We start from the raw sequence: 13947 nt of genomic DNA, 5'->3' as shown, positions 1-13947 counted from the left end.
TGTTAAGGAAGTCTTATCCAAGCACATAGCAAATCACAGTACAATCAGACAAGGCATGTTTTACAAAAGAAAAATAGTTAACGAACTTCTTAGGAGTCTTTTTTGGGGATTTAACTAGCAATATCAATAATGAGGAATGTGTGGATTTCTTCACTCAAAGCATTAGGAATCTTTGGAATTCACCTCTCTAAATGAATTCACCATTACTGAATATCTTTAAATGTAGAGATGGACAAATTGTTGTCTCCTGATTCTCTGCAAGACCATGAGCTGCAGGCAGGAAAATAGACTTGAGGCATAAGATGTTGCATGGCAGAGTAGGCTCATAGGGCTATATAGTCTATTCCTGCTCCTATTTTGCACGTTCTTAAGCCCTTCTTCGATTCTCCTGTTCCTTGGATGCTGCCTGACCTGCTGCGCTTTTCCAGCAACACATTTTCAGCTCTGATCTCCAGCATCTGCAGTCCTCACTTTCTCCCTGTATAAAACAGCACCAATTATACTAAGTAATATTTTTATATTTACTTTTATTTCTGTGTTTCATGTTTTTCATGGCACTTATCTTTTACTGGGTCTTTAAACTAATTTATAAATAACTGGTGAAGCAAATGCATTTAACTTGAGTGACACCACAAGACAAAGTTCTTGCAGTACTTTCTTCAGCCCAGTCTCTCCATGCAATGGATACTTCTCAAAATACTGATGGACTGAAACCAAATGTATCAAGGAGTGACCACATCACCTGAAGCCTGACTCAAATTTTCCCCAATTATCAAAAATACAAAACACTGCAATTCATTCAGTAAATTACTCTAATTTTGTTATCATAAATCAATTGAACCTCTGTCAAAAAAAAGTTGTCTTTTTTAGATTTGTTCTAATTTTCTAACATTAGAAATTCAGTCATCCACAGAGTTGTACAAATGTCTTTTATAGCAATATAGAAGTGAACACATTTTGTATTTAGTCACAAGAGTAGCTAAATCATTGTTCATATAAAATACAGTAAAAGTTATCTCCAGAAAACATAGTATTGTGGTTCAATCAATAAAATATAGGTAATTACAAACTCATTACACAAAAATGATTAACAGTAATGCTTTGTATAATTTTCAAAATCTATAAACTAGAATTGAAAAATAATTACATTTTCTTAGATGGAATCCACAAATCATAAAATTCCAAAGGCTAGTTGCAACTTCATAATGGCAACAGAGACTGTTGAGAATTCTTTCACCTGATCTCCTACATAATTTGCTTTGCTTACACTCCAATCTCCCAAAATCTGTAGCAGTTTTTAAAATCTTTGACTATTCTGTTGTCCCAGGTCCGTCCTCATATTTCACTTACTTCACAATGTATTGCAAGACTCAATATAACTGTACCATACAACGAATACGCTCCATTACACATTCTGAAAAGTTATTATTGGCAACATTAGAAAAACTATTCTGCTATCTTTTCAAGGGTCAACACAAGACATTCACAAACAATACATTGCTACACTGTAGTAGCAGAAATTCGTTGAGCATTAGCATGTAAAGAGATAGTCAATGCCCTCAGGTCAACCTTGCTCCACAGTGAGTCAATCACTGTAATAATCAACATTGCACTGCCATCATTTAAAACTATGTTTATAATCTTGCTGGAGGCAAAATGCACCATTTACAAAGTCATATGAATACTGTGCAATTCTGCTTGTTATCCACTGGGCTTGATTGTTTTTTCCACATCATAACGTGGCACCAGATTTCACTTTGGAAGAAAGAGCTTGTTTGAAACGTCGTTTTAAATCTTGCATGTTGGGTGACTTGGGGCGTGGAATAATTGATCCTCTTCGTTTTTCTCCATTATTGTTCATATGCAGTTTGCTCACCTCTTTGTAGGCATGTTGAAAAACATCATACACATCCTCATAGTTTTCCCTGGTAGAGATTTCTAAGAACGTTGCACCAAGCTCATTTGCTAATTGGATTCCATCATTAGTTTGAACTTGTCTGGCATGCAATAGGTCACTCTTATTAGCAACAATGATCACAGGGACTTTAGTGTCAGGGTACATTTTACGTATATGCTGATACAGGGGTCGAATCAGTTTGTAACTGTTGTAGTCTGTTATTGAATACACCAAGATAAATCCCTCAGCCCAGTGAATACACCTGGAGACAAGGTCAGGAAAACGTGCACACTCTCCTTGAGCCTAAAAAAAAGAAATTTCAGAAATTAGCCCATTTGTTAGATTTGCAAATTCAATGTCAAAGAAAAACTGATCCATTATGTTCTATAACTGAATTGCATAATATTAATGAAGTTATGATATTGTTCAAATAAGCTATAAATCAAAACTGACAATTTTCATTAAGTTAGTCTTTGTGCTAATTATTATTCAAATAACCTGCAAACTCTAAATTTGGCTTCAGGGAGTTTTATTCTTTATTGACATCAAGAATAATAGGATTCTTTCTGGTGTCCTCACTTTTGTACCCCATATTCCTAAAAATGAGAGTGTCGCATAAAGCATACCTGGACACAAGGTGTGTCTTGCACTTGGACTGAAAGCTGCTCTCCTTCAATATGAACCAGTCTTGAATAAAGATTTCCTATGAATTAGAACAATGGTTTGTTAGCAACTATTTATTATTTATTGATTTTAGTATTCAATTTTAATTGATGATTAAGAAATACACACCTGTATTTGATTCATAATCCCCAATAAATCTCTTCGTTAAGAACCGGACAATCAATGCTAGAAAGAAACAAAAATATTTATTAATATTTTGTTGTTATAGTTATTGCAGTTGTTCTTTCATATGCATTTGAGAAATTGAGAAATTATTATATTCATTGGAAGCACCAGAGACACCTGCTTTAATATTCAGATAATACAAAAAAAGGTTAATTCAGCAGTTTTATATCTATCCTTTTTAAAAGAACAGCTTCAATATTGGTTTTTGGCACAAACGTTCCAATGGGTAGTAATCCTAAAGTAAATTTGGTCACATTCATAGAGGCTGGTTCTTGTGATGATCTGTGTTGCCACTGGAATGTTCCATTATTTGAAGTTGATAGTGCTACTATGGATCAGAACTAACAAAAGAAAATTAAAATAAATCAGTTACTAGGATGAAAATACAAAACGTCAGATGAATTAGGCCATTCGGTCCCTTCAACCAATTCCTCCACCAAATAAGATCATGTCTTAACTGATCACTCCATGTTCCTACCAACTTACGATAACATTTCAACACTAATTTTTCAAGAACCTATCTACCTCTGCTTCAAAAATATTCAAGGACTCTGCTTCCAATACCTTTTGAGGAAGAGTGTTCCAAAGCTCATGATCCTCTGAGGAAAGATTTCTACTCACTTCTGTTTTAAATGGGCGACAGTTTACTTCAAAGTGTTGCTCTACATCTAGATCTTTTCACATGCTCCCTATAAAGTCCTCTCTGGATTTTATGTTTCAATCAATTCACCTCTTACTCAAAACTCCAATGGGTACAAGCCTACATTGTCCAACTTTTCCTAGGCAAAAGGGAGGACTGCAGATGCTGCAAATCAGAGTCTATATTAGAGTGGTGCTGGAAAAGCACAGCCAGCCAGGCAGCATCTGAGGAGCAGGAAAAAAAATCAAAAGTTTCAGGCAAAAGCCCTTCATTAGGACTGAAGACAGGTAGCCTCCAGAGGGGAGGGATAAATGGGAGGGAGGTGGGGCTGGGGAGAAGGTAGCAAAGAGTACAGGAGGTGGATGGGGGTGGGGCTGAAAGTGATAGGTCAGAGGAGGGTGGAGCAGTTAGGTGGGAAGGAAGATTGGCAGGTAGGACCAACCATGAGAATGGTGCTGAGCTGGAAGGTTGGAACTGGGGTAGGATAACCTATTCTTTTGAGGCATACATCTAATAAATATTCCTTGAACTGCTTTCAATGCATTTGCAGGTTGCCTTTAAACAGGAGGATATTGTACACAGCACTCCAGATGTGCTGTCAACAACCCTCTGTATAACTGAAGCACAACCACTCTACCTTTATCTTCAATTCCCCTTTCAATTAAAAATAATATTCTGCTAACCTTCCAAACAACTTGATACTACCATTTTGCAATTTGTACACTAGGACACACAGATTCCTATGTACCGCAGAGTTCTGCAACTTCTCACTGTTTAGATAATATGGTTCTGTTTTATATTCTTGCCAAAAGAAAACATTTTACTTTGTGCCACGTTATACTCCATTAGCCACTCAATTCTTTACCTTCCTTGCAACTTAGGGCTCTGGCCCGAAACGTCGAATTTCCTGTTCCTTGGATGCTGCCTGACCTGCTGTGCTTTGACCAGCAACACATTTTCAGCTTGCAACTTACTTTCCCTGATATCTTTGTGTCATCAGCAAATTTAGCAACCATCTCTTTGACCCCACCATCCATGTCATTTATAGAAGTTGTAAGGAAGTGGAGTTCCCAGAACAGATCCCTGCAGTATATCACTTCTCACACCTTGCCAACCATAAAAAAGCCACATTTATGCTTCCTTCCTTGTTGCCGGTTAGCTAGCTGATCTTGGAATCATGACAATATATTACTCCCAAATCATGAGCTTTTATTTTCCAGAGCAGCCTTTGAAGTTGAATCTTAAGTGCCTTCTGAAAATCTAAATACAGTTCATCCACCAGTTCCCCTTTATTCACAGCTCATATTCCTTCCTCAAAAAGAACTCAAATAAATTGAGTAAAGGTGATTTCCCCTCTCAAATCCATAAAGAGTCTGCTTGATCCCCTTAAAATTTAATATCTTGCCTTAGAGAGAAGTTAAACTAACTAGTTTGAAGATAAAAAGCCAAAGGCCAAATCTAATAATGGGCATTCTACCAGAACGCAGAAAAACTGTTGGTAGCTGTGATACTATTTAAGTTCAGAATGACATGATGTGATTTCTTTTATTATTAATGCATGAAAAGATTCTAAAGACATCCTTCATTGTGCTTGTTTCTACATATTTGTGTTTAATCATTTGGGGTGGTTGTGCAGAGTAGCAGAGGGTAAAAAATGAGGTCTGCAGATGCTGGAGATCACAGCTGCAAATGTGTTGCTGGTCAAAGCACAGCAGGTTAGGCAGCATCTCAGGAATAGAGAATTCGACGTTTCGAGCATAAGCCCTTCATCAGGAATAAGAGAGAGAGAGCCAAGCCGGCTGAGATAAAAGGTAGGGAGGAGGGACTAGGGGGAGGGGCGATGGAGGTGGGATAGGTGGAAGGAGGTCAAGGTGAGGGTGATAGGCCGGAGTGGGGTGGGGGCGGAGAGGTCAGGAAGAGGATTGCAGGTTAGGAGGGCGGTGCTGAGTTGAGGGAACCGACTGAGACAAGGTGGGGGGAGGGGAAATGAGGAAGCTGGAGAAATCTGAATTCATACCTTGTGGTTGGAGGGTTCCCAGGCGGAAAATGAGGCGCTCCTCCTCCAGCCGTCGTGTAGTTGTGTTCTGCCGGTGGAGGCGTCCCCTCCTCTTATCGCCCCCTTGACCACGACCCCACCTCCCACCACCAAACCATCATCTCACAGACCATCCAGGACCTCATCACCTCAGGGGATCTCCCATCCACCGCCTCCAACCTCATAGTCCCACAACCCCGCACCGCTCGTTTCTACCTCCTGCCCAAAATCCACAAACCTGCCTGCCCCGGCCGACCCATTGTCTCAGCCTGCTCCTGCCCCACCGAACTCATCTCCCAATACCTCGACACGGTCCTGTCCCCTTTAGTCCAAGAACTCCCCACCTACGTTCGGGACACCACCCACGCCCTCCACCTCCTCCAGGATTTTCGCTTCCCCGGTCCCCAACGCCTTATTTTCACTATGGACATCCAGTCCCTGTACACCTCCATCCCCCATCACGAAGGACTCAAAGCCCTCCGCTTCTTCCTTTCCCGCCGCACTAACCAGTACCCTTCCACTGACACCCTCCTTCGACTGACTGAACTGGTCCTCACCCTGAATAACTTCTCTTTTCAATCCTCCCACTTCCTCCAAACTAAAGGAGTTGCCATGGGCACCCGCATGGGCCCCAGCTATGCCTGCCTCTTTGTAGGATATGTGGAACAGTCCATCTTCCGCAACTACACTGGCACCACCCCCCACCTTTTCCTCCGCTACATCGATGACTGTATCGGCGCTGCCTCGTGCTCCCACGAGGAGGTTGAACAGTTCATCAACTTTACTAACACCTTCCATCCCGACCTGAAATTCACCTGGACTGTCTCAGACTCCTCCCTCCCCTTCCTAGACCTTTCCATTTCTATCTCGGGCGACCGACTCAACACAGACATCTATTATAAACCGACTGACTCCCACAGCTACCTGGACTACACCTCCTCCCACCCTGCCCCCTGTAAAAACGCCATCCCATATTCCCAATTCCTTCGTCTCCGCCGCATCTGCTCCCAGGAGGACCAATTCCAACACCGCACAACCCAGATGGCCTCCTTCTTCAAGGACCGCAGATTCCCCCCAGACGTGATCGACGATGCCCTCCACCGCATCTCCTCCACTTCCCGCTCCTCCGCCCTTGAGCCCCGCCCCTCCAACCGCCACCAAGACAGAACCCCACTGGTTCTCACCTACCACCCCACCAACCTGCGCATACAACGTATTATCCGCCGCCATTTCCGCCACCTCCAAACGGACCCCACCACCAAGGATATATTTCCCTCCCCTCCCCTATCAGCGTTCCGCAAGGACCACTCCCTTCGTGACTCCTTTGTCAGATCCACACCCCCCACCAACCCAACCTCCACCCCCGGCACCTTCCCCTGCAACTGCAGGAAATGTAAAACTTGCGCCCACACCTCCACACTCACTTCCCTCCAAGGCCCCAAGGGATCCTTCCATATCCGCCACAAGTTCACCTGTACCTCCACACACATCATCTATTGCATCCGCTGCACCCGATGTGGCCTCCTCTATATTGGTGAGACAGGCCGCTTACTTGCGGAACGCTTCAGAGAACACCTCTGGGCCGCCCGAACCAACCAACCCAATCACCCCGTGGCTCAACACTTTAACTCCCCCTCCCACTCCACCGAGGACATGCAGGTCCTTGGACTCCTCCACCGGCAGAACACAACTACACGACGGCTGGAGGAGGAGCGCCTCATCTTCCGCCTGGGAACCCTCCAACCACAAGGTATGAATTCAGATTTCTCCAGCTTCCTCATTTCCCCTCCCCCCACCTTGTCTCAGTCGGTTCCCTCAACTCAGCACCGCCCTCCTAACCTGCAATCCTCTTCCTGACCTCTCCGCCCCCACCCCACTCCGGCCGATCACCCTCACCTTGACCTCCTTCCACCTATCCCACCTCCATCGCCCCTCCCCCTAGTCCCTCCTCCCTACCTTTTATCTCAGCCGGCTTGGCTCTCTCTCTCTTATTCCTGATGAAGGGCTTATGCTCGAAACGTCGAATTCTCTATTCCTGAGATGCTGCCTAACCTGCTGTGCTTTGACCAGCAACACATTTGCAGCAGAGTAGCAGAGGGCCCTCAAATGCTTAAATTCACTGGGAGAACTATTTTAGTGGTAGTACTCTTTCAATTCTCTTTCTTTCAGGGAGATTGAGGCTAGGATTGCAGCTGTATAGGAACATTTTACTGAATATGTAAAAGATACACATAGCTATTTGTAAGTACAACAATACAGCATTTAGTAGCTCTTTAAATGCAGTAATTCAATAATTAAATCAAGCTATGTGAAAGAACTCTGCTCTGAATTGCTATATCAGAGTTGGAGATCACTGATTTGGTTTACATGATCTTTGTTGATGGTAGCAGTGACTTATGTCTAAACAGGAAGTCATTGTATAACTAACAGTTTTGCAAGTTTCTGAAATATGAAGATATGCCATTTTCAGTTGAAGTGTATCAAAAACAGTGGATTATTTCTCAATGAAAAGAGCATTACTTCTGGCTATTAAAAGTCAGATGTTGCATTAGCTATAAAAGAAATCAATTATTGTTTCTATTTATTAAAACAGGGAAATATTTATCTTTCAGATTATCAGGAAAAACACAATGATTTCTTCTGCTCCTATACATCCTGTCAGGAAACTGAAGGAAAACAAACTCATAAGTTTCTATTTACTCCCAAATAGAGCATTTTTTTAATTGCAGTATATGTACCACTAAACAAAAAAAAATGCAGATTTAAGATGCAAAAATACCCTTTTTAAAAATCCTTGTATTTGGCTTATTGAATATAGTGCAAATAGAAAACATTTTATTTCATCCAACTGCACATATATGTTTTAAACTCAAGGCAAATAAACACTAAAAAAGATCGAGATGAATTTAAGAGCTAATCTGCATATCCATTGTCTAGTCTCACAATGTAAATTTGTGTACACATTCAACTAGCAAGGTGAAGGCTGGGCTTTTGTCAAATCGCCTCCTACTATGATTATTCAAAGTGCGACTATTTTTGCGAACTTTGTCAAAAGAGATTCTACTCACATTACATGTGCAGAATAGAAGCGTTTGTTGAAATTGACAACTAAGATTATTTGACTTATGCACATTTGCAAATTCATTGCAAGCATTTAAAAAAAAATTCTCAAACAAATGTTGGAGTACCTTAAATCAAGCAATTCTATCGAAGCTAAAGAGGGAAATGTTTTCTTTCATTTAATTTATACTCACTGACTGCATCAACTTTTTTAAAAAATTCATGCAATCAAAGGATGCAGGTTTCAATCACATGGCCAGCATTTATTGCCCATCATTAACTGCTTTTGAGAAGCTAATGATGTGCTGTCTTCTTGTACCACTGCAGTCTATTTGAGATAGGTAGACTCACAGTGCTATTAGGGAGAGAGTTACAGGATTGTGATTCAGTGACACTGAAGGAACCACAACATACTTCCAAATCAGGATGATGATGAGAGTGGCTTGAAGAGAAACATACAGGTGGAGGTTTTCTGATGTATCTGCTACCCTTATCCTTTTAGATGGCAGTAGTTGTGGGTTTGGAAAGTGCTGTCAAAGAAGCTATAGTGAATTTCTGCAGTGTTTCTTGTAGATGGTTCACTCTGCTGCAGCTCTGCATCAGTATAAAGTGAGCAGATGTAGTGCCAATGAAGCAAGCGGCTTTGTCCTCTGTGGTGTCAAGCTTCTTGACTGCACTCATCCAGCGCATCCTCCATCAACATCCTCGGGATTACCATTGACCCGAAACAAAACTGGACTAGCTATGCAAATTGAGGCTACAAAAAAAACAAGTCAGAGACTAGGAATACAATAGCAAGTAACTTACCATGTGACTCTCCAAAGATTGCCCACCATCTACAAGGCACCTGTCAGGAGTGCAATGGAATATTCCCCACATGCCTGGATGAATGCAGTTCCAACAACACTAAAGAAGCTTGACATCATCAAGATGAAAGCAGCCCACTTGACTGGCACCACTTCCAGACATTCACTCCCTTCACAACTGATGCTCAATAGCAGCGGTGTGTATCATCTATGGAATTCACTATAGAAAGTCACCAAGGAGGAGTAGACAACACCTTTCAAACTCATGACCATTACCATTGAGAAGGCAAAGAGCAGCAGAAAAATGAGAATACAATCATCTGCATGCTTCCCTCCAAACCACACACCAAGCTGATTTGGAAATATATCACCATTTCTTCACTTAGGACAAAATCCTGGAAATCCTTACTTAACAGCATTGTGGGGGTACCTACACCAAACTGATTGCAATAGTTCAAGGCAGCAGCTCACCACCACCACCACCACCTCAAGAGAAATGGAGGATGGGCAAATAAATGCTGCCCCAGCCAATGAAATCTACATCCCAGAAAGAGCTTTTTTTAAAAAAAAAACTTACTAAATTCAAAACAGATGCATTTTGGCATTAAGATTTCCCTCTGTATAACTCTTGCAATGTAACTTAGCTATAACTTTCAAACAGTACCCTTACTCCTATTCAGACACATGTTATCATTTACTAGAGTATTTCCATTGTCTTTGAAACTGAATCTACCAACTAATACACAGATACCTTGAGCTGCTTTATGTTGATGGCTCACATGCACTAAAAACTGTGCAAACATCATTGAATTATTCAGTTGTATGGTCCTATTATTCAATATAGCACATGGAGATTAGTTTTTCACACCAATTATGTCAAAACGAGAACACTTTGAATATAAAAATTTGAATTGTGCAAGTCCAGATGGACTTAATATGGCTCAGAGCTAAATTATGTTGTGTGTACAAATCCCAAAGGCCACATGTGTAATTAAATTATCACAAACTTTTCAAATTCCCATTCAATGGCTTGAATCCAAGGTGGCTCCCAATTCTCCTTATATACCTTGCCCCCTACAATAGACTAGTGGAAAACTGCCCACTTTAAACAAAGAATATGCTCATTGCTCAGATCTGAGGAAGGGTCACTCAACCTGAAATTAACTCAGATTTCTCTCCGCAGATGGAGCCAAACCTGTTGCACCTTTCCAACAATTTATTTTTGTTTCTGCTCATTGTACATCTTTTTGAAAAGAAAACTGATTTCTGTCCAGTGAGCAAACTAAGTGGTTTAAAAAGAAATTCAAAACAAAGCCAAAGTACAAAACAGCCACATGAGGTAATCACAGTCCTTCTGAAAACAACCTGTGAACAATTTCCAGACCATTTGTATTGGAACTGAACACAATACATTCCAAGGCAGGAGTAAGACATCTGACGAAGGGCTTTTGCCCGAAACGTCGATTTTCCTGCTCCTCGGATGCTGCCTAACCTGCTGTGCTTTTCCAGCATCACTGATCTAAACTCTGGTTTCCAGCATCTGCAGTCCTCACTTTTGCCTACCTTTGGTTGTAGGGAGTTCTTGCCATTGTATTGGCCAATCAGGCTCACACGAAAAAAAAATCTGATCGTTAACTCATTGCTAATTGGCAGTCATAATTTCCAAGGTTACTACAGTAACCACGCTTCAGAAGTACATAGTGGCCGTGAAGAGTTGATGAAACGCATTATATAAACGTGAATCTTTCCTCACCTTTGTCCACCTGTCTTAATTTTTCGGTGTGTAGTTTGGTGTCAGTTTTTGTCCTATTTGTTTCTACAAATGCTTTCGAACGTTACCTGAAAGGCGCTATGCAAATACAAATCCCTATTGTTACCATCGACTCCCAACAGACAGTTGTAACAGTCTAACACGTCCGAACGTGCAAGTCAGCGCGCTGCTTTACTCGCTTCTGGAGGCAAATCTCAGAGTCCGCCTCAAAAAGTACCTTTTTTCCACGGACTCAAAAATCCTTCAGGAAACAATTGCCAGGTTTCAAATGTAAAAGCGGGACAGTGTCCGCAGGGAGACACGCCTGACATGCAATGCCCCTGCACTTGGCCACAACGCCACCAGGTTTTGTATTGGGCAGCAAGAGGAATCAAATTCCATCTATTTGGGACAAAATGAATCCTAAATTTCAGAGTGAAAAGACTCAGTCCTCAGTCTGGAGACTTAATGATAGTGGAGTTGTAACTAATATGAATACAGATCAATCATGCAAACAGGTATTTCATGGTAATTTCAATACAGAAAACACATTGTTGATGCTGGATTTAATCGTCGAACGAATCCATCAGATGTGACAAATATTTGTTCGTGTTCAATTGATTTAGTTCAACAGACATACCGTTCATTTCAAAAGTAAACTGTCGATCGACATTTCTCTAAGCGGCTCCATCACCTCTTACCTGTTTTCCCAACAGTACTTGACCCTAAAACTGCAATCTTGATGTCTCTGTTCATCACATTGTCGCATGACTCCGGGATTGGAACCAACAGTAAGTTCGTCGACATATTATAAAAACGCATGGGTCCCCTGGCAGTGTTCCGGCAACTCGATGGAATTGCAGAGATTAACTGAGGCTGCAGCTCTTCTCTGACCAGGTTTGGTACAATCAACAACTCACAGAACTGCACCAGCCCCACGTAGGTCCACTCAAAACGTCTGGCGTTTCTTTGTGCCTGGGCTCTGAGAGCTCTCGCCTCTTCATATACACAGTGCTGTGGGCGAGCAGCCTCCCACTCCTCACACAAACCAATAGAACTGCACTGACGAACACAACAACGTAAATCGCCTGAATACGTCCAGACGTAGCAACTTCCTCGCATTATACCTGCACCTAGGGTGAAAGGGTATTTTAGGCAGCACCGAATGGCTGCTTTACAAATTACACACACTATAATCTTGATTCGTTCGCTTTACTCGAACTTTTCTTAGTGGACTGCCAATGTCGGCATCCAACAGGTCAAGAATGGCACGGTAGGATCCAATGAAGAGGGACACTGCCTAGTTCAATAAAGCACTGACCCATTCAGCTACAGGCACGTATCATGACAGTCAGGTAACATGTGTCCAAGGGGAAAGATTATCACACGTCAACATGTGGGAAATGCTTTCTAAAATGGGATTTGGGGAGGGAATCGGCAATCTAGAGGGGGTTGCTGGAAAAGCACAGCAGGTCAGGCAGCATCCGAGGAACAGGAAAATCAATGTTTCGGGCCAGAGTCCTTCATCAGGAATGCTGTGCTTTTCCAGCAACACACTCTCAACTCTGATCTCCAGCATCTGCAGACCTCACTGTCTCCTAATCCGCAATTAGATTTGACCGCTCTACACCAACGTTGTTAGTGCAGTCTCAATCAATGGGGAGGATTCAGAAAGCTTATCGATCAGGTCCAGAGTTAGGCAGGGGTGCCGATTCTCCTGCATTGTTGGTGTGTTGTATAGAGCGTTTTGCGGAGTCCATCAGGAAGGATGCGAGCCTGAGAGGAGTGACTATTCCAGGCAGTAGAGCTCTGTAAGTCAAAGCCTCCCTGTACATGGATGGTTTTGTCATATTCTGCTCAAATCAGCTGTCAGTGCACAGACTCATGAGCATCTGCGACCAGTTTGAACTGGCCTCAGGAGCCAAGGTAAATCGAGGCAAGAGTGAGGCCATGTTCTTTGGGAACTGGACAGCCTGATCATTCATCCATCAGCACAGATTACCAGAATGTGCTGGGAATAAGGTTCGGAGGGACTGGGGCATGTGCAAAACATTGGGAGGAGTGCCGTACCAAGTTGAGGCAGAACTTGGTGTTTTGGGAACACTGTTCCCTCTTGATTTGTGTCAAAACCTGGTCATCAGGTCTGAGGCAATCTCTTTCTTGTACATAGCGCAGGTCTGACCTATTCCCCAAACCTGCACCACTACAGTTACCTGAGCCATCTTTCACTTCATCTGGAGGTCTAAGATGGACTGTGTGCACAGGGACACCACTTACAAAGCTCTGGATAAGGGGGTGAGTGGGGGGAGAGAAGAATGCATCCAATGCTGCCTTCACCTTGATGGCCAGCTTTGCATGCGGCTCGAGCTGTGTATAGACCCTCTGTATCACCAGACCTTCATGGGGAAATTGCAAAGAAAAATATCTTTGACATAAGTCCTTCAGGAAGTGTTCAGCACATAGCATCCTCGACACCTTGTGGGAAAAGGAGAGGGTGGATCCTGTCATGAGGCTTCCTGAGCAAACTGTCAAAGTAATTTCACAAAATACCTCATCACCAGACTTTTGCAACGTGTACCAAGAGATCGCTTGGATGGTGGTGAGAAGTGCAATACCGGTATGTCCAGTCGATCTGTCCCAGCACATACTGCCCTCGAAGTGGCTATGGACTGGGGGAGTAGATTGTCACACATGTCCCGCCGAATGTACCTTTGCAAAGGAAGTCTGGAGAAAGCTGTGATGGTTTTTGTAGATGTTTGTCCTGAGCAACTCTGTGATGCAGGACTCAATGCTGTATTGTCTGTTCCCCAGGGTGCACAATGAGACAAATATTGACAACACCTGGAGGACCATTAACTCGGAGAAAGCTGCTCTTTGGTCTGTCTCACAATGATGCAGTCCGAAAAGAGT

The 13947-nt window shown here is 42.6% G+C and overlaps 1 protein-coding gene across 1 annotated transcript; it reads right to left on the bottom strand.

Moving 5' to 3' along the window:
* Window positions 1–1136: 1136 nt before the first annotated feature.
* Window positions 1137–12001, bottom strand: LOC132816798 (ras-like protein family member 11A). The gene is made up of 4 exons (XM_060826755.1): window positions 11739–12001; window positions 2690–2746; window positions 2524–2600; window positions 1137–2200 (listed from the first exon to the last, which is right to left on the bottom strand). The coding sequence occupies exons 1-4, from the start codon at window positions 11857–11859 to the stop codon at window positions 1733–1735; spliced, it is 723 nt and encodes a 240-aa protein (XP_060682738.1). The 5' UTR covers window positions 11860–12001; the 3' UTR covers window positions 1137–1732.
* Between the last annotated feature and the right edge of the window lie 1946 nt (window positions 12002–13947).

Source organism: Hemiscyllium ocellatum, chromosome 6 (assembly GCF_020745735.1).
Source record: "Hemiscyllium ocellatum isolate sHemOce1 chromosome 6, sHemOce1.pat.X.cur, whole genome shotgun sequence".
NCBI lineage: Eukaryota > Metazoa > Chordata > Chondrichthyes > Orectolobiformes > Hemiscylliidae > Hemiscyllium > Hemiscyllium ocellatum.
This window is presented reverse-complemented; position numbering and strand designations above follow the sequence as displayed.

Excerpts from the sequence above, each read along its gene's own strand:
- LOC132816798 (XM_060826755.1), bottom strand. The coding sequence starts at position 11,859 with ATGCGTTTTTATAATATGTCGACGAACTTACTGTTGGTTCCAATCCCG. Across the intron at positions 2,747-11,738 it reads AAGTACTGTTGGGAAAACAG|CATTGATTGTCCGGTTCTTA; the intron begins GTAAGAGGTGAT and ends GTTTCTTTCTAG. Across the intron at positions 2,201-2,523 it reads AAGACACACCTTGTGTCCAG|GCTCAAGGAGAGTGTGCACG; the intron begins GTATGCTTTATG and ends TCTTTTTTTTAG.